This window comes from Phyllopteryx taeniolatus, chromosome 19 (genome assembly GCF_024500385.1).
Source record: "Phyllopteryx taeniolatus isolate TA_2022b chromosome 19, UOR_Ptae_1.2, whole genome shotgun sequence".
Taxonomy (NCBI): domain Eukaryota; kingdom Metazoa; phylum Chordata; class Actinopteri; order Syngnathiformes; family Syngnathidae; genus Phyllopteryx; species Phyllopteryx taeniolatus.
Window position 1 is genome coordinate 14,677,065 of NC_084520.1, and position 19,747 is coordinate 14,696,811.

At 41.6% G+C, this 19,747-nt stretch overlaps 1 protein-coding gene and 1 long non-coding RNA gene across 2 annotated transcripts in view; one reads left to right on the forward strand and one right to left on the reverse strand.

Moving 5' to 3' along the window:
* Positions 1–15,612, forward strand: part of LOC133469191 (uncharacterized) — a 27,836-nt gene extending 12,224 nt beyond the window's left edge. The window contains exons 4-10 of the long non-coding RNA XR_009785633.1: positions 2,999–3,076; positions 3,149–3,299; positions 4,195–4,224; positions 4,316–4,433; positions 14,146–14,383; positions 14,583–14,692; positions 15,531–15,612. This is a non-coding gene — a long non-coding RNA (uncharacterized LOC133469191). The remainder of the gene's footprint in view (positions 1–2,998; positions 3,077–3,148; positions 3,300–4,194; positions 4,225–4,315; positions 4,434–14,145; positions 14,384–14,582; positions 14,693–15,530) is intronic.
* The window catches only part of LOC133469190 (G protein-activated inward rectifier potassium channel 1-like), a 10,917-nt gene continuing 759 nt past the window's right edge, over positions 9,590–19,747 (reverse strand). The window contains exons 1-3 of the mRNA XM_061755962.1: positions 19,451–19,747; positions 14,121–14,337; positions 9,590–12,871 (exon numbers count right to left, since the gene is read on the reverse strand). The exon at positions 19,451–19,747 is cut by the window's right edge and continues 759 nt beyond it. Of these exons, the coding sequence (XP_061611946.1) occupies positions 12,225–12,871; positions 14,121–14,337; positions 19,451–19,747 (1,161 nt within the window). The 3' untranslated portion in view covers positions 9,590–12,224. The remainder of the gene's footprint in view (positions 12,872–14,120; positions 14,338–19,450) is intronic.

Sequence of the window (19,747 nt, forward strand, 5' to 3'; positions counted from 1 at the left end):
AACACGGATTTTAAGCCAAGTCAACACATAGACAAGGGAGGGGAAAAAAAAGCTTGCACAGTGATTAGTCGAAAGTTATTATTATTGTTATTCATGATCGTACAGTATGGCCTAGTTTGAGGCTCATATAATCATAAAATATATCTAAATATGTACAGTAGCTTTGGGGGTGGATAAGAATAAATTAGTAGTACCAGTTGTACTATGATGTTAATGGTCGACTACTATGAGAATTGAGTTATAAATTCATAAGGAAAAAATAGAATGAAAATTCATCTTAAAATAATTCAGTAATTATATTATGACATAATTGCATGTCATAATTTTACGAGAAAAAAAAAGATGAAACTTAATTTTGATTGTAAAAGAATGAAGTTGAACTGTTACTATTGAGAATTAGTACTGAGAATATATATTTTTTTATTTAAAAAAAGAAAGAAAAAAGTCTGTTTTTAAACAATATAGTTTTTATATCAGGACAAAAAAAATCTGAAATTTTCAAGAATTAAGTCAATCTATAATGACAATAAAGTCTTTTAATTTGCAAAGAAAAAAGTTTTGAGGAAAAACTGAATCCGTAATTGTGCAAGAAGTAAATTGTACTATTACAGTCAACATTCTCGTAATATCATTCTGGTGACGTTTGTTGACTTTTGTTTTTTACTTTTTCCGTGTGACCCTCAACTGCACGCGTGGCTTGTTTAAAGGTTACATCAGGGAAAACCTGCCGACAGGTCGGGTGCGTATAACTGGCCGCACGCTGAGGTCACAGCTCTCCCGAGTAACGCCGCACAAAGATGTTTGCTCATGTCAGTCTGAAATCAATAAAACCACCACAGAAGGCAGTCAAAGCTCTTTTCCATGTGTTGTGCATTTCCCGACACTCAGCAGCCCCTGAATGCCTCGTCCATTAAACGCTCGCGACCGACGCAGGAGTTCAGAAGGCCGCCCCTCGAAAGGGAAAAATCCGAACGAGCGACTTTGCAGCAGAATATTGATTTGTCATGGGGATGCAATTTCTGAGCACCAATTTCATCTGCCTGTTTCCCCCGCCATACTAATTTAGCGAGTGGAGAGCTTTATCGAGTGCCTTTCCCTGAATACTGATGAACACGAAGATGAGTCAATTAAATGCAGTGGCGCTTTATTTCAAGGTTTCTGACTAAAAATGGAAAATCTCATCCGCAATAATACAGAATATGGTGATACCTCGAATTTCCGAGTGACCCGACGCAGGAGTTTTTCAAGATACGATGATTTTGCTTTGAATTTGCAAGCAAAATGTTGAGATATAAGCGGTCGATGGTGGCAGCGAAAGTCAAGCAAGCAACCAGCAGAAGTTTGAAAGATAGTTTAGAATTCTTGAAAAACAAAATCAGGCTTCGAGCTCTTTATCGTCACTTCTAGTTGAAGTTTACTGTCAAACTAAACATAAAACTGAGATTTACACACTGTTTAACCAAACGCTAACCCTTAGCTTAATGCTAAAGCATAATGGAAAACACCATAGTTAATGATTTATTACTGTTTATTGATAATAGTGGACTGCCACAGAATGCAAGGGTTAGGGTCTTAGGGCTATGAGGTTAAGGGTTTAGTTTTCTCCAGGGTAGTTAGGGGGTTTTAACGTTTTGTTTTTTAGAGTTAAGCAGTTTAGGAGCGTTCTTGTTTTATGGTTAGTTTTTTTTTTTTTGGAGTTGGGTCTGATTTAGGATTACAGGTTTCTGGGATTTGATTTTAGGGATTGCACGACATTCGACTCGACTTCCCTGTCTCCATATCAATGTAAATCAAAGCATTCCAAGTCAGTTCAGTCATGCAAAATGGGCCTTCCGAGCACACAAGGGTACATATCGAAGACAATTACCTCTCGGTTCCATGCGACCAGATGGTGAAAAATCCTTCCTGGCAAATGCATGCAGCATGAAAAATCAACATATCTAGGTTTTATCCTCGGGACAAGCCAGCTGTCGTAATGTTGCGTCATTAAACCTGCATGTGAAAACACCACCAGCCTGCCGGTCGGTGGAACGCGCAATCCTCTCCCCCTCGTCCCACTGCCTCCACGGTGCTGCTGTAATGCAGAAATATGCCTGGTGTGAGTGGAGCACTTCACAACAACAAGATATTGGATGTTGTCTCAGAAGGTCACCAGTGCTCACCGGCCGTAACATTAGGTACACCTGCTCAGTATTATGAGGACTGCACTGCTTCATGCTGCTTTGGGATCAAACGTACCGAATCCCTGCTGGTGTTGTTAGGCAACGGTGACTAAACTTTCCTGAGCGTCAAGGGACTTCAGAATTCCCTGATGTCTTCCCACCACATTATCTCAAGGAGTACAGTTTTCTTTCAATCTTATCTACCCAGTAACTTCAAAGCAGAAATAGTACTTTATTTATTGAGACCAATGACTCTTAAACCACATTAGTGTCGTGAGAGAGCACCGCAAATGATCCACTTTCACTTAAAGGGCGACTTTGCACCGTTAAAAACTGCAGCCTCACTTCAGTGTGGTGTGATTCTTAAACATGGCCATTCATAAAGGCATGCGATTATGAAAGTGTGTAGTTGTGATGAATAGTCACAGAGAACGCGCATCTAGTTTCAATGGCACAGCAATACTAAGCTTAGCATTAGCACCTGCTAAACAAGCAGACAATAGCCATGGTTGTTATGTTGGTGGCGTGATTTATTTCAAATGCGGTTGATTTGAAGTTATATTTTTGGGAATGTAATATGTAAATATGTAAAAAAAAAAAATGTAATGTAAAATATGTGCCATGACTCAATACAGGTTGGGAAACATTCAACAAAATGACAAACAAAAATATCCATGGGCAAGTACAAAACTTCATCAGGGAGCTAAATTTGGTCTTTTCTGGCTACTGTTAATTTGTCACAATTCATTCTACATTATTAAAAGGAACTAAGAATAAAAGGAGCAATTTAAAGAAATCGCTAATGTGAGTCCTGTTTTATTTCCATTGTGACACAGAAGAACCGAACAATCAACGGACTGCAGCGTGTGCAGCGCCACCTTGACGCAAACGCTTGTGTAAACATCTGCAGTTGGGTAAATAAACACTCCTGGGCTGTGACTCAGACTTTGGCTGTTATGAACTGTGACTATTCTGTTTGTGTACAGTATAATGCTGCAACAGATGCTACAATTCTATTGTTTGTGGTGAACAGCGAGCGCCAAGCAATGAGCACCGTTCTCCTCCAGAAGCGAGGAGGATGAGCCGTGCTGTAATTGCCGTGCTGCCGTCTGAACGAATTCTGCGGGGACTCGCCGGGTAAATAATGGCCAGCTAATTGATTGGAACTACTCCAGTCAATTAACTGCAACCAGTATAATGAACCTTTCGAGGTCGCGGCCACTGTGAGATGGAGAGGAAGAGCCAAAAAGACCCCAAAATAATAATAATAAATCTAATTGAGCTAAGATTAAATATCTCATGGCAAAATATGCTTGTCCTTTGAGTGCCAAGATATTTCTTCTTATCTGACAGTTTTTGTGCAGGAGTGTTTTACTTGCTTCGAGCAGTTTTATCTCCTTAAAACTCTTACTCTTATTTTGATGGCATTATTGTTCTGAGTAAGGCTATCTTCAAATTTTGAAATGCTGTAATTCTGTAGGTCTAGGTCAGTGGTTCTCAAAAAAAAAATACCACTCCCAACATTAAATTACAATAGCGTAGTAGGCCTCGGTGTTCATTGTATACCACTGTATGCTCAGTTTCAATATTAGCAGTTCACTTAAGTATAGGAAAATTAAAACCAGTACTTCAATAATGATTCAATTAAAATGTGTTGCACATGAGAATTGTAACTAAATAAAGCAGTTGAGAAAGATTAAATGCCACTGTATTGTACTTAAAAGTTAAATAAAACTGAAGTGTAATTAACAAATGTTACTGTGCTGGGGAAAAAAATAAAAAATATTAACCCACCGCCCTTTTGGTCACCTGTCAGCTGCAGTGATAAGAGAAACCATATCTGTGGACAAATGCTTCATTCTGCGAGTTAATTACAGGCGTACCTTTAATTAAGTCTTGGAGGACGTGCCCGCTTCGAGATGGATTGCGAGCACGACTCATTAACAATGCGAGCATGAATTATGTGCCGGCTTGTTTACTGAAATCATTTGTTTGTGAACAGTGGATTGATGACACGAATATGTTTCTCCAGGTCGTGTCGCAAAGCTATCAACAAAGTTAGGTAAGATCCAGTACAGATGTATTAAACATGTATTTATATATATATATATATATATATATATTATATTACAGTTATTTGTATTCATTTGTAGGTGCAGGTGTACAATGGAATGAGACACCTCACTACGATGCAATACTGACCCTAAACCACTACAATAATGGACGCATTGAAAAGAAATACTTCTCCGACCGTGTCAATCAAAAGTGAAGGTTAGTATCTTTGTAAATGCAGAATTGTTGACGTTGTACAATTCTTCTTTTGGATCTCTGATTGCGCGCGCCCAGTGAGTGCACCGTGTTGCTCTGAGGGAAATTGCTTGAAAGTTAATGATGTTCTAATGCATGTCTGCCCTTGCCATAGAATAGACTAGAACAAGGGAAGTGCAGGTTGAGCTTTTATTTTCCTCAGTGCAGCTGTCATTGTCTCATCCCAGTCCTTCAGGAGCCTGCTGCTATAAAACAAATGTTGTTTATCAACTTTAGTGTGCATTAAAAATACACCACTCACTGGGCCGTCGCAGCAGCGGCACACGCTGGGTATATCTTTGTGCATCCGACTGAATTTGCAATTAAACCCGCAGTGGATAGCTGTCAAGTTAAGGAGGGAGTAGATGCTGGGATTGTTTGGAGAGGCAGCAGTTATGTTTTTCCTCAGCCCGAGGTCACGTTTTTATTTGGAAGTCAAATGTTTGTCTAGCTTTTCTTTTTCTCACACAAACTGGCACAAAACCCAGCATTTAAAATTTTGGTTTTTTCGGGGGGGCGGGCTCAGAGCCGTATAACAAGGCTGAAAGTGAAAGCAAAGTCAAATATATTCTTCTTCATTTGTGTCTGCATGACTGTACAGTTTCAAATTATAAGAAAAAAAAATAATAATAATTTCCCCGCAGTATCCCCTCAATCTTTTCTAACAATTGTGGGGATGATGAGTATGAAGACTAGGCGCTTAAGCTTGTTGGTGCCCTACAAAATATGTAAATAGAATGGGAAATTTGAATATTTTCCAGGGCAGAATAAACAAATGTTTATTCCAGAGCCGCCCTTGGAAGGTCCTCCAAACGATCCCAGATGGTATTGACTGAACGCGTTTCTTTGTGATGGGGAAAGAGAAGACGGATGAAACATTGACAGTGCAAAAAAAAAAAGACATGACAAGACTGCAAGGCCGTTTGGGTCGTTAAGGTGTCGTCCTGGTTAAGGGATATTGATGTTTACTCCTTTTTTGTTCTTTTTGGGGGGGTGCCAGTTTTGAAAAAAATAAAAACTATTTTGTCAGTGAGTGAAGATCTGGTAGCAGAGCCGCGCAGTGTGGGGGAGGAAGATCTCCTCTCTGTAATGCAGGTTTTTGTGTGACTGAAAGTCATCAAAAGCAGCCTTCACCACTTACTGTATTCACTCATGTGCGTGTCAAAGATTTGATTTGAAATAATAATGACGCCCTCTTTGCCTTGCCCCTCACCAAGATACGAATATGCTCACTTATTAAAAGATCGATCCACTATTTATTGGATGCGAGCCATGTGATCATAAATAGCGAGGTCATAGTTTTTGGATTATTTACGGCCTAAGCACAGCCTCGTTTATTTTGGGCTGCATTGACGCATGAAAATTCAATTACTTTTTCTCTGCGTTACATCAGTTTGGATTAAGAACGCCGGGGATAGCGTCGCTGCATTACATTCTATGAGTCATCAGATTTATTGTCATTTAAGATGAAGGCTTCACTAAGTGTTTTATTTGTCTGCCGCATCCCGGTTTGCTACAAGGACAAAAGTCACTTTTCAGTGGTCCTCTTACCGAGAGGGTTATTTTTATCTTAGAGCAAGTTGCAACAAGATTATTGCTGAACCTTCACACTATTTGTATATCTCTGTTCGTGTAAATGTAGTCATCTCTTTATCTCATGCTCCAAGCATCTCCAGCACAATGTTTTGTAGCATTTTTGTCAGCATGAAGCAAGAAAACCACCTCGCTGCCTCAACGCAGAAATGTATTGAACTCAGAGAAACACTGTATTTTGACGTACATTCAAAGATGAGGTGGAAAGGGAGTCGGTGTGAGAGTGGAATAATGTCTGCTCCCTGCTAACCAGAGATGAATGGGGATTCAGAGTCAAAAGAAAAGCTATTGAGATTCTCGAAAGAGTTTTTGTTTACCTCGACTGCCGGGAGCCAACCTGTCGGCACAAGTGCAGTCGGTCTGTGACGCACACTCAAGAAAAAAATCGGCTGCTCTTAAGCACGTGTCAGAGTTAGGCGTTTATTTTTATTCTGCGACAAGCTTCACCGTTTCAAAACTGCATGCTTTTTTTTTTTTTTTTTCTTAACCCAAAGGCGGAAAAACAAGTAGAATTTTCTCTATTCGTGTTGTGACTTGGTCCTAAATATAAAAGTGAAAATTCCTGTATAATGGACACCCTAAAATTGACAATATTAATTGTTTAAACCCTCAATTTACCCCAAACTGTGATCCCAAAACATTTATCGCTACAAAAAAAAATAAACAAATAATACTAAAGTATAATATAAACGTTAGCTCACACTTTGATAACCGTATCTTTCATACTTTAAAAGAGCTTAAATTGTTTTTCAACGTTCTTCGGGCGCGGTATATATGAACATGTTAAAAAATGAAAAAACTAAATTATCATTTTTGGGACACTTTATTAGGTACACATGCACAATTTAATATATGGATGGCAAACAAACAAGCATCTGATCCAGTCAATAATGCAATTCTTAAAAAAAAAAGAGGAATTGTTAAGCAGAGTTCAAAAACATTTCTATCCACATAATATACAGTATAATAGGACAGAAAATGGATGGCTATTGTAGCGAGCAGCCAGACCTTTTGGTTTTCATTACACGTCTCCTCTTCGCCATCACAGGATGCTTCTGTAGCGTCACGTCACAAAAAAATAAATAGTACAAGCACGAGGCTGTGTCCCCAACATGTTTGGAGGTAATAGCTGCATGTGTATTCATGGGGACCTTTGGCACACAGGTCAAAGTCGGGCTCAAATGATGCTGCTTTTCCATAGGGCTAATGACACGGTGCGTTTTCCAGCATCCACCGTCTTTCTGCCTCTTTGCGCTCATTGACTATTGATGAGCATCTGGTCAGTTGCGGATGTGCAGTCAGATTGCTGCTCTGCTCCTGAGAGCGTCTCACCGTGTTTTCGAAACCAAGGCACGAGGATAAACAACGTGCCCACCCGTGTCCATGCTGCTCTCCCACATCATCACAAAGCTCCTCACAATGACAATGACTCACGCTCTTGTGAAAAGTGTCCAAAGAACGTTTGAACTTGCGCAGACATTATGTTGATGACTCTATTGTGTGGGTAAGTTTAAGACCACGCTCTCAACAAAGCAAAGTATATTCAACGTAATACTTAAGGGAAACAATGACTAGTAGATTTTGTTCCCAAGTTTTGGAATTGCAAAAGGTACAAGCAGTCATTCTGGACTTTAATATATGTAAAATCAATGTAGATTGAGGGACTGAAATGGACTAACTGCTCTACCGTTTGACTGTTCTGGCGTTCGCTAGTTTAGTACATGATCAGTAGATCATTTGAAAAATTATAATAATCCAGTTCTATATTATGATGATTAAACTGAATCAGAATATCGCAAATATTTATTTGTCGGTGGTTGACTCAGAACTTTCAGAGTACAACGTCAGAATGGTTGTGCAAACGCAACTTTCCCAGTGGACTTGGCCACCGGCGACCATGAACAAGCGTTCAAAACAAGAATTTGAGCTGACAAATCCCCTCCTGCAGCCACTCTCGTGATGGCGCCCGTCCACTGGGGCCAATTGACAAAACACTTAGAGAACACTTGACAGTGACAAGAAGAACACGAGACACTGTTGAGAGCTCTACCTTGACTTTGTCCACAGGAGACTGAGAGGATTATGGAGAGAAATGGAAAAACATAGTCATTTGTCAATATATGGTCAACTCCATGGACAATTTAGAGTCTTCAATGCACATAACGTGCATGCTTTTGGAATGTAACGCAAGCACAGGGAGAACATGCAAGCTCCGCACAGGAAGCCTGCAGCTAAGATTCAAACCATGAACCTCTGAAAAGTGAGGCAAACTTGCACACCACCTGATCACCGTGCTGATAGATTCAGATTATTTACAATAACAAATACATTTTTGGTCTGGTTCTCTGTGTGTTGTGCAACACAAAAGCAGAGTGTAATTTATTTTTTTTCCCTTGATAAATTGTAATACATTAGCTATAACAAATAAACTAAATAAATATAGTTTCTACAAATACCGCTGTAGCCGAGGACATTTATTGACCCAAATGGGCTCAGCAGTTAACTGATTGGAGTGGACGTTCATATTCGGCAACTGGAATCCAACCGTTTACTGCCACCAACGTATATATGCGTCAAGTGTGTTATTTTTAATGGTTGGACATGGAAGCGGGTCTTGTGTGTCAAAAATTAGGTTTGTAAACTACTGTAATGACCAAGAGATTCCTGATGAAGGCAGGGTTGCATCGCTTTGGATTTCAGATCAGCACAGCTTGTGAGTAGAAGATAAAGATTAAAGGTGAATCTCTGCTTTCACTTTTTTCTTTAAATGTAAAAAGCGTGTTTTTCTGCTTTTTGGTCAGAAAACAGTACTTTTACAGAAGAACGGAAAAATATAGAAACTAACTTTTTTTTCTTGTGAAAGAAGTGAGCCTACTATTTAATTTGGTAACTTGTGTGCTTAAATTGTCACTGAACACATTATTCACTGGGTCTTGAAATATCAGTCAAAATGCTCTCAAATGGCTGGCAATATGGCGAGCTTTAAAAATAGCTGGCAGTGAACGGGTTTGTGTCTGTGTGTGAACAATGCCACTACTTGAGGAAATAGGTGACACGTTTTTCATTTTACATACAACAGTAACGATATGAAAAGTGCCACTGAAGCGAAAACTGCAGTGATCAATTACTCAAGTCCAATATTGGGATAGATTTTCTTCATGGACTCTTAAAACCATAGTGCATTAGCTTTGTGTGTGATTTGTATGCCTCAGTCTCAGTCATCTGATGTTATCTTAAACTGTACAGGTGCCAAAGTGATAAATAGCCCCTCGTCTTTGAACGCTTCCCTCCCCCATAGCCACATGCACCATGACCGCCATTTCATGTACGGTATAGCATATAATGTACAAGCAGTCGAGATTTTGAATTCACCAGGCGGGTTTTAAGATGGATTTGATCCCTCACAGGTCGCACTTGCCTTTGAGGCTTTTTAATATTAGATGCTTGTTGATTTAAGGACCACAGCAGGTGGCGCATAAAGCCACAATGGCTTTTTCAGCCAAAAGTATTATACCAACACACATGACTGGGATTTAAAATTATTTATTTAGCACTTACGAAATGTTTTCTTTTTCCCCCCTCTATTCTTTAAACAATAACACATTGATCCCCTGAAAACATTGCATGATGCTTGACATTTTTCTGAATCAATCAGGATAGAAGGAAATTATTCAAATTGGATTTGTAGTGTTGACTTGTTTTTGCAATAATAAATTGTAGTTCGACCAATGAAAACATAAAGGTAAAGACAGCCCCAAATTCCCCGGCAACTAAGTGTATAAAAGAACTGGATACAAGCTTTAGTGAGAAACAAATAACACCCAGCATTACCATAAGACAAATACTTTACTGCTTTACTGCATTTTTTTTTTTTTTTATGGCTCAATTTTTAGTAAAATACAGTAAAAGGATTTCCTTTGTGTACGAGATGCTTTTGGCAAGTTTGTCGAAAAGAATGGGACACAAATCAAAGACTGCACATTTAAGCAACCAGGCGCTTCGTTTGTCTTGCGGCTTTGACGAATTCACAGTGAGTTCTCCAAATAAATAACATCAATGAATGAATAAATAAAAAGGCTCACAGGTTAGTTACCACAACAATCAATGTCAGTCCGTCACTCTTCAGAACACTTCTGTCCATATTTCAGCTGTCCACTGGTATCACAGTGGCTATGTCCCCTTAGTAAATATAACAATAAACACACATACAGTCCATGTCGAAATTAGAAATCGTATCCACCTGATTTGTGTGTCGGTGATTTTCTTCAGTCAACCGCCCGCTTGCTAACCCCTCTATCGCGCTTGCTCGGCTGCTAAGCGTGATATAGAATTTGGAAGAAAGAGGTAGACATGGTTTTATACCTTCATTGTGTCACAAAAGAACCCAAATGTGGATGAATAACACTGCCAAATATTTTCCCTACAGCCAATAAAGCGATGCTAACGTTGGCCTTCAGGTTGTGCATCATCAGCGACAGCAATTACATTCTTTCAAACCATCCCAACTAATTTTGTTTTCTGACATATTGAGTTTGGGTTATAGTTTGGCATTTGTATAATGATTTAAGACAGTATGTGAAACAAGGGTACAGTAGGGCACTGATTCCCGATCTGTCCGTAAAGCTACGATGTACACTAAAGTAGCCCCGGTTAGCCTGATTTAAAATTTCTTTGCGGTTTTAGCATGAAACGTCTTGTACTTGATCCGAACACTGAATTATTTGACCCCCGAACACAACACGGGCAAAGAAAGGAGGGTTAGCAAACGGTGACGGCGACTCGTGGTGGCTGACACTTTGGTGCTTTGTTTATCGATAAAGTGTATTTCATCCCGTAAGAAAGTTTGTGAGAGAGAGGAAGAAACTCGAGGGCAGAAGGGTAGGGGCACAGATGGTGAACTATCAAAAGAGACTCACAGTAGGAGCGGATGGATGGCTTATTGTCTCTCTAAGGGTAGATGGCAAATAAAACCTGCAGGTAAATTTACAACTAATATCACAGTTATTTATTGTCTGCAATGCCCATGCAGTGCAACCGCAGAGTGTACACAACGCTTCACTTTTTTTTCCACATCTTGTTATGTTACCGTGGGACATTCAAAGCAGCTGAATTGTTTTTTCTGTACAATTTCTCATATCTGTGCTTCGAGACAATTCATGCTCGGTTTGTACTCTGGCAAACACTGTGTGCTTTTTCAAATTGAGTCCAATTAACTGCGTTTACCACAGGTTGCCTCCATTTAAGCTTTAGAAACATCACCAATGGAAGCAGGATGCACGAGTCCAATTTGGAGCTTCAGGATAAAGACTGTGAATCGACCTTTTTATAATATTTAGTAAATAATAGGTGCCAGGGTACCTCTGGGCGGCAGAAAGCGAATTACCACCGCTGACCTGAACTGAAATCGATGACAAAAAATTGGTGTTGGGCCAGTTATACCCCGAAAAGGTTGAGCGTTTTTTTTTTTTTTTTTTTTTTTTTTCCCGACGGGGAATGTGAGTGAATGTCATAAAATGTCGGACAGAGAAGATCGCAAGACTGCCTAATGGCGTAGTAGACACGTTATAGGGACAGACTGGAAACCGAACCTCCATCGTATCAATCCATTTCACCATCAAAAGAGCACGTCTGTGCCATTAATCCAAGCAACAGAAAAGTCAATTGATCATCTTAACTATGTCTCAATTTCCACCGCATCGATTTATTTATTATATTTATTTCTTTTATCAACTTACCCTTTAATGTAAATTACAGCTGGCGTTCTGTCTCCCTTCCAAGCAATTTACCTGACGAAACATCTTTTCGACTGGCACGTTACACATACAAACCTACGGCGGTAAAGTTATCATTCAAGCCATTTACCCTGTTTTCTCAATTCCTTGGTCAAATGACACGTAAAGGTTTGCATACTGGTGGTGCCACTGGAGTAGTTGCCACCCAGAACTGCGCCTGACGCCACGGTGAAAAGGTTTACTTACTGTACGTACATGTGATTTCTTAGTTGTTTTACAAAAATCTCAAAAGTGTGCGTAGATTTGTGAGGAACAAATGAATGTAAAATGAATCCATTTCAAAATAAGGCTGTAACATGATGAAATGTGGAAAAAGTGAAGCGACGTGAATACTTTCTGGATGCTCTGAAAAAGTTTGTAATTTACTGAATTAACGGTCTGCGTTCATTCTGCGCAGTTTGGGGGGCAAATTGTCCTCCGGCCGCGCGCCGGCGGCCGTGATGGTGTTAATGGCCGCCGGCGCTATGTGCCTCTCCAGCTCGGCCTGCTCGGCGTCCCCGTCCAAGAACAAGAGCTGGACCTGCTCCTCCGGCCGCCCTCCTTGGCGAGCGGCGGGGATGGAGCCGGACCTGAGCCTCTGGACGCTTAGCGGCAGGTCGCCCATGCTCGAGGCTTTCCCGCCGGGCAAGGGCACTGCCGTCTTCATCCCTCTCCACAGTTGCTCCTCTCTGGTGGAGCTCATGCGCTGCAGTTTGCTGGGCAGCCTGGTGGCCTGGTCCTCCGCGGGCTCCACGTTGTCGGCCGAGAGGAGCCTTCCCCTGCGGCCCCCTCGGCCGCAGTTACCCACCGGCGAGGAGGAGGGCATGAGGGCCACCGGGAGAGGGTTGGGCGACGTCAGCGATGACTTCTCCTCCTGCTCTTTGACGCTGTAAGGAGGTGTGGGCACCTCGAAGGTGTTGTGAAACTGAGAGTAGTCCACCCTGAAGAAGCCCTCCTCCAGGGACATGACAGGCAGGAACCGATGGCCCCACAAGACTTCATCTTCCGTGTAAGACGTCCGAGCCTGACATGTCATACCTGCAGCAGGGAGAAGAACAATAAATGGAGTGGAACATTTCAAGTGGAAATGAGGGGAAAGCCTTTATGAGGATGTTGGGAGGGAAATTGGACCATTAATTAAAAATGGACAGCCATGGAGTGACGTGAAAAGTGGAGAATGGCCTCAGGGAAGAAAGACGGATATTAAGAAAAAAAAAATGCATGACAGAAATGGAGACGAGCATTAACGACTGCATTATTAAACACCATTCATTCAACACTCTGTTAAATATTGCATTTTATGTGAAAAATGGCTGAGGCTAATTCACACAAATTATTAAGGGAAGCCTTTCGTTATTAGTTAGATGCTAGATTTTCAGAACTTTATCCGCTCAAGGCCGAGATTAGAAGTGTGCTTCCTTCTCACGAGTCACCGCAGATTTATTCAATTTAATGCAGACAGTGCCGGGTTCAATTCTCGGCCAGTGCCTTCATACCCAGCCATTGCCAGTGCCGAGCCCCGTCCCAAACGTTGTGCCGAACAAATCACGCCAATGACTTGCTGTGATGACCCTTGACGTCAGAGCAACTTTACATAATGATAAAGAACACGTGACACAAATTAACCAAAAGCTTTTGCCAAGATAGTGCCCCTTATTAATGATCAATAGCATTACAGTATTTCACTCTGATAACTCTCTGGCTGCTAAATATACATCATGTACTTAGTTAAACATATATGAAGAGTACAATTAAGAGTCACAGGTGTAAAAATCAATGAGCAGTCCATTATTGGGCAAGGTTGTAAAGAGGTTCAGAGGATCTATTTTTGGGCAGCACCCCACTACACGAGCATATGCCATGAGTTTCTCAATTCAGTCAGATGCACGACTACCATTTTCTCACATTGGGACAGAGGGGAACCAGGAAACACTAGTTTTGTTTGGGCTCATTGACCCCAAAAGGGGGGGAATATATGATAGAATGAATTAACATGAACCCAGAAAGAGAGAGGTCATTTTGACCTCGGTTTTGTAAATGTTTACACAGTGAGCTTCCTTTTAAGGGAATCAAATCCTCTCATTGTTTTTATTGTCCACACTGTACCAAGAATGGGAACGGTTTCCAATAAATGTTTTTGAATATGTATAAAAAGTCTTGAGTTCAGTACAGATCAAATCGTTACCCATAACCGCCTATGTCTGTGTCTTATTATCCACGCCAAAAATGGATCAAAATAGAAGTTGATCCATTTTCAGGAAACCCCAAAAGACGAGTGATCTCTAACCAGTTGTTTCCACGATGCCTTCAAGGATGACGACGATCTCGAACTGCTCGTTCATGAGCGAGCGTTGGGACAGGTCGAAGAACGGGCTCTTGCTGTTGATCTCGTGGCAGATGGTGAGCGGCGACACCAGAAAGAGCTGGTCCGCACCCGTGCCGAAGCCCACGTCCAGCTCGCACTGATCCAGAGGCAGGAACTCGCCTTCGGGGGTCTGACGAGACTGTGGAAACACACCATGAGGAATTGAGGTGCCTATTTTTGACAAGGTAAGGGGTAGAAAGAACTGATATCTGTTTTCAAAAGATGGCAATAAAAGGAAAAGTACAGGTACCTGAGTAATCTACTAAAATACAGTAATTAAGCCTTTGTACTTCATTACTTCCCACCACTGCTGATATCTTCAACACAGCTTGGAAATGTAGCATTTTCAGTCAAATCCTTTTTCCACCTTCCCACCTCGCACAGAACTCGGCAAACTCAGCACGGCACCAGTGTGTGAATGGATGTCGCACACCTCGCACAGCAGAGGTGTAACAGGAGCATCTGCACGACGCGCCCGGTGGAGGTGAGGTGAGGTGAGAAAGTGTCATGTCTCCCATTGCTTCTGTATTCAATAAAGGAATCTGGAGGGGGTGAGCTTCTCCTCTTGGAACAGCCTGTGAGCTCTACTGCTAAAAATACATCCACAGCCGTCCTTGATGAGCATCATTTGGCTGTAAAGACAAAGCAATTTCTTGCTCTGCGGAAAGTCTAAGCGGGTGAAGTCGTCTTTGAGCGTCCAATTTCAAATTTACCAACAATTGTAGTTGGAGGGAAGAAATGGAAACGGCTCTTAACGAAAACCTTTTTAAACCTTTTAATGCGCAACCATCTCAGAGCAATGTATACAGGAAACAAACAATCTACAAAAGTTCCTGATAGGTAGACAGCATACATTCTTGTGGGTTTTTGGCCTTCGTATTTTTCAAGTCTCACGTAAAGACAACAGCACTTTCTCAACAATCCCTGTTCACACGGACCTGCAAAAACAACCGAGGACACTGCAAAATGCAAGCCAGGCCATGAGGCCAGTATTTGGCACTGTCACTCTACGACGAGGGCAACCTCGGAGTAAGTCACAAAACGAAATTGCGATAGACGCCTATCAATACAGCTAGTTTTTCCAAACTTTTTTTGTGTGGGGAAAAAACAACACACTGACTGACAAAGTTGTTGGATGTAAACTTTCCCTCTTAACACCAGTTCTTAAACGTTTGTCAACTGAATGATCCTAAATGCTAACTAAAATGCAATGCAGACAGTCCCTACTCAAAGACGTGTTTTTAATTCCACTTCCAGTTTTTGTTTTGGTTTTTTTTTCTTTTTGAAATAGGCAGCCACAGATGGCTAACAGACAGTTATTTGTATTCACAGTGATGTGGAGGACAGGAGGGTGTGACATTTCGCAGGAAGACGTCTGTGCCCACAGATAGCTGGCTCGCCTTGCGAGGAGAAGAGTCACGACGCCGATGGTGAGCTCCTGTTTTCGAGGTGAAGCCCCATTTTAAAAAAAAAAAATAAAAAATAAATTAAAAAAAAAAAAAACATTTTAACTACTCCAAAAGACAACCGTACTTCTTGCATCACTTATCCAATTGACAAATGCAAAACATTTCAACGGTTTGAAATGTGTTCACCATAATACATGAGATCTCTTCGTATCAAAGGATTAAATCTGCGTGTTTTGGTTTTTCTTGAGCTCCAGCTATACACTACAAATGACAAATAATTCAGTGTGATTAGCATGAGCGTAATCATTGGCCCTATATTTCAGACAGTGTCTTGGCAACCGTTCTTGAGGACTGAGGTCCCAATTGCCTTGAGATCATTCGCATGCTCCTGCTTTCCATTGGAATTAACAGAATGAACATAGTAATACTCGCTTTTGATGGATCCTGTCAGAGTAGTATTGATTTAACATTGTGTTCATTGTTATGGTTATGTAAATCCATAAATGGCATGCAACTGCTTCCTTCTTATTTCTGTATGTTAATTGGCCTCCTAAGTAGAACGCTGTTGATTTTTTTTTTTTTTTTTTATATTGCAGTCTTTCATTTCCATATGCTAATTGTCACAGCGAAACTGCCGGCAGGTGTTCAAATTGTCAGTGAGACCGGGAAACAATTTCCCGGGAAGCGAGCTATTCAACTTAGTGGAGTGACTTGTTGTTGTTTTCTGCTGGAGTTTCGGAGCGCTGAGGATTAGCGCTGTGGTGTGTCTTGTGTCTGTTGAGGTGTTGAAAAGGTTAAACGTCAGTGTGTGTGCTCGTGCGCTGCATCCGTTTGTTGGTGGCGCGGGGGGACATAATTAGCGGTGTTTGGAGGAGGTGGCTTTTTCAGAGCCACCTGAGATCCGCAGTGAGTCGAACCAGGCCATGTCCCTCGTGTACGTGTATGTGTGTATGCAAATCACATTTTTTCTCTATTGTACCATTTTTGATTTATGAATGAAAGGCGGCATTAATGGCAAGTTTGAAGTTACTATGGATTCTGTAGACCCAGGGAAGGGAATTAGTCAACTGATAATTTAATATAGTACATACTGTATGTTAAGTAGTGCCATTGGGATGTGCGACTGAATATCTTACATAAATAAAACAAATAGAAAGCCTTTGGGTCACAGTACATCTGCAGGAAATTGATGCTGGAATAAATGACATTCACGGTTGATTTTACTCTGTATCATTTGAGTATACGCTACGTATTGATTAGTTGCGCAACTGGAAATGAATCCGCATTCCTCATCTTTCTTCAGTTTAGCTCAAATATGGCTGATTCTTTATATGAAAATATTCTTCATTTGAAAACGTTTAGTATTGAATCCATTCTGGGTTAAGCCTAAATGGTTATCAGCAGTTGTTTCTGGTCTTTTACGGATGAAACCATGAACCAACTACTAAAACAAGCAATCAGCACAAAGTGGAAATTAGGGTCAATTGCAACCACGCATGAAAGGATTTGTAAATAATGAGCACACTGGCAATGTAATCAACGGATTTTTCTTTGGCGAAATCCAAAGTATCCAGGCCGCGCAACGATTTACAACCCGTGTCTATGCCTGCTAAACCCACACCGCTTGATCACGGCGAGTTTGCGCATCTCCGCATCATTATTAGGAGTTTAGATTTATTGCATCATGCTCCATTTCCTGCCCCCTCCCTCAGCTTCAATTGCCACCCGCCCGACTCCGACCTTGAGCCGTGTTGTTGAAACACTGGAAACGAACTGCCGTGTTGTTGTTTTCCACCAGGTTCGTGCACCTGACCCTCCACCTTTCCAATGAACTCTAGACCTTCCACATAGAAGACACAGCGATACATGTTTCACTACCTTTTCTTAAATCCATGATCGGTGGGTTTTAGCAACTGGTTCCTTGTGATGCTTTGACAGAGATCAGATCCGATCATAATCTGGCCTTGTCAGTAAATCTACAAGACGTCCGGTTTCATCTTATGTTTTTTGTACACAGCTCCTGAACTGAAAATCAGCTGTACCTAATGTTGTGGCCAGCGTGAGGATACCCTCACTGACTTCTTTGCGACTTTCCCCAGAGGGTGAAACTGTCACTTGAGATCATCACGCTGCTCCTCCGGGACAAAAGCGCGACTAACTCTCTGAGTCACAACAAAGCAGCGTCGGCGCTCACTTATCTGCAAATATTTGGGCTGCCGGAAAAGCCCGTTTGACGGGAAAAGCTCGTTATTCTGAGCACACGGAGGCCAAAGACACAGCGGACTACAGTCAATCTATAATGCTGCCTCGTAGGAGATGTCAAACAGCAGTTAGCGGCTGTGAATTGAACAGTGACAAGAGCCAAAATAACATCAGCCAATTGGGTTGCAGATTTGAGCAAGAGCGACTAGGAAGATACCCAAGGTCCACTAAGTACACGAATTGGCACAATTGCGGCTTTAATCAATGCACATATAGCCCCCCACCTACATTGGCCCCTGGGGGGCATCCATCTGCGCTGAGGACATTTAGAGCAAGGCTGAACTGAGAATTACAGCCCACTGTGAGCTTTTTCTGCTGACTGAAGCAGGACAGAGTGCAGAGACGACCCTCACGCAGCTGAGCCGCGAAGACGCGAGATCCACACAGTCTTCGTGAAAGCGCCGTGTGAAAATGCTCAGTGGCTAATTGAATTTCCAAACCCCGAGCGCGCTGTGACTGGTGGTTAAGCACTCCGCCTCGCAGTCCTGAGGTGCGGGGGTTTTGAATCTCTTGCGCAGTGCCATAACAGGATGCGCTGTGTTAATCACAGCGGTCCTCAGGGGTCGCAATTCAATTCTGGAGACAAATGGAAATCCATCGCAGGCCTGCAGAAAGTGCCCATGAACCATAATGAGTCATTTCTGGAGGTGGTCAAAGTATTCACACGCTGTACCAAAGTACAAGTATACATGAGAAGAAGTACCGAGTCAACTGGTTATGTAAAGACTGGAATGTACTTAAGTACAAAAGTAAAACTGCATTTTGACTGTCAATTATATGTAATACAATACCAATTTTAATAATTTGGCACAGTGACAAAAGACTGTTTTATTAATGTAAATAGTATTAAGTAAAATTAGAGAGCCAGTGTTGTCTCGGGCTTTTATTCCATCAAAACAACACAGTATTTTATTCATGAAAAAAGAAAACATGCAGTAATAACATAGAGAATTTTTAAAAATTAAACAGTTTCAACTTTAATTCATTAAAACAGATTTCATGCTCAGTATAAAACAAATACACGAACAAAACGGCCTTTTCTAAGCTCGGTAAGCTGCAGTAATGTTAGTCATTTTTCACGGAGGACAAAGAATACATGTGAGTATTGTTATATTGTCTGTCGACATGTGTTGCCGAAGCGTTTGTGTTCCAATCTATTGATTAAAAGGTTATAAAGTCGCAGCTATTGATGCTAGTTTTGTTGGCCCATTTAAGATGTTTTGCCGCCCTTTCGTATGACAAAGTTCTGCGTTTTGGTTCGATACGCAACACGTAATTCTTTGTTTTATGTTTAGTTTTACAGTCAAGTTCAACTGGGAGTGACAATAAACAGCTTGAAGCAAAGATTTGTCTTTTTTTTAAAGAAGTGTTCACTATGTGATAAACTGCAGCTTGTTGTGACGTTCGCTGTCACCATCGAGCGCTCGAAATGTTCACTCCCAACTCTAGACACACACACACACACAAATCTGAAAGTAGATTACCGATATCTGTTTTCTAAAAGTAGGGCGGGGGGGGGTCAAAGGTACAGATCCCTAAGTCTCGATTTGCCAGCAGTGCGGCAGCTTTCCTCGTCCTTACCTTGATGAGCTTGCACCTGATCTGCGCGGAGACCATGTGGCTGTTCCTCAGGTTGCCCACCCTGAACATGAGGCACAGCTTGCCGTCCCGCTGCGAGACGACGGCGTCCTGGCTGAACATGAGCGTCTCGGCGCGCTTCTTGGGCTGCGACATCTTGATGAACATGCAGCCGATGAGGAAGGCGTCCACGATGGAGCCCAGCAGCGACTGGAAGAGGAAGAGGATGATGCCCTCGGGGCACTTCTCGGTGATGTAGCGGTGGCCGTAGCCGATGGTGGCCTCGGTCTCGATGAAGAA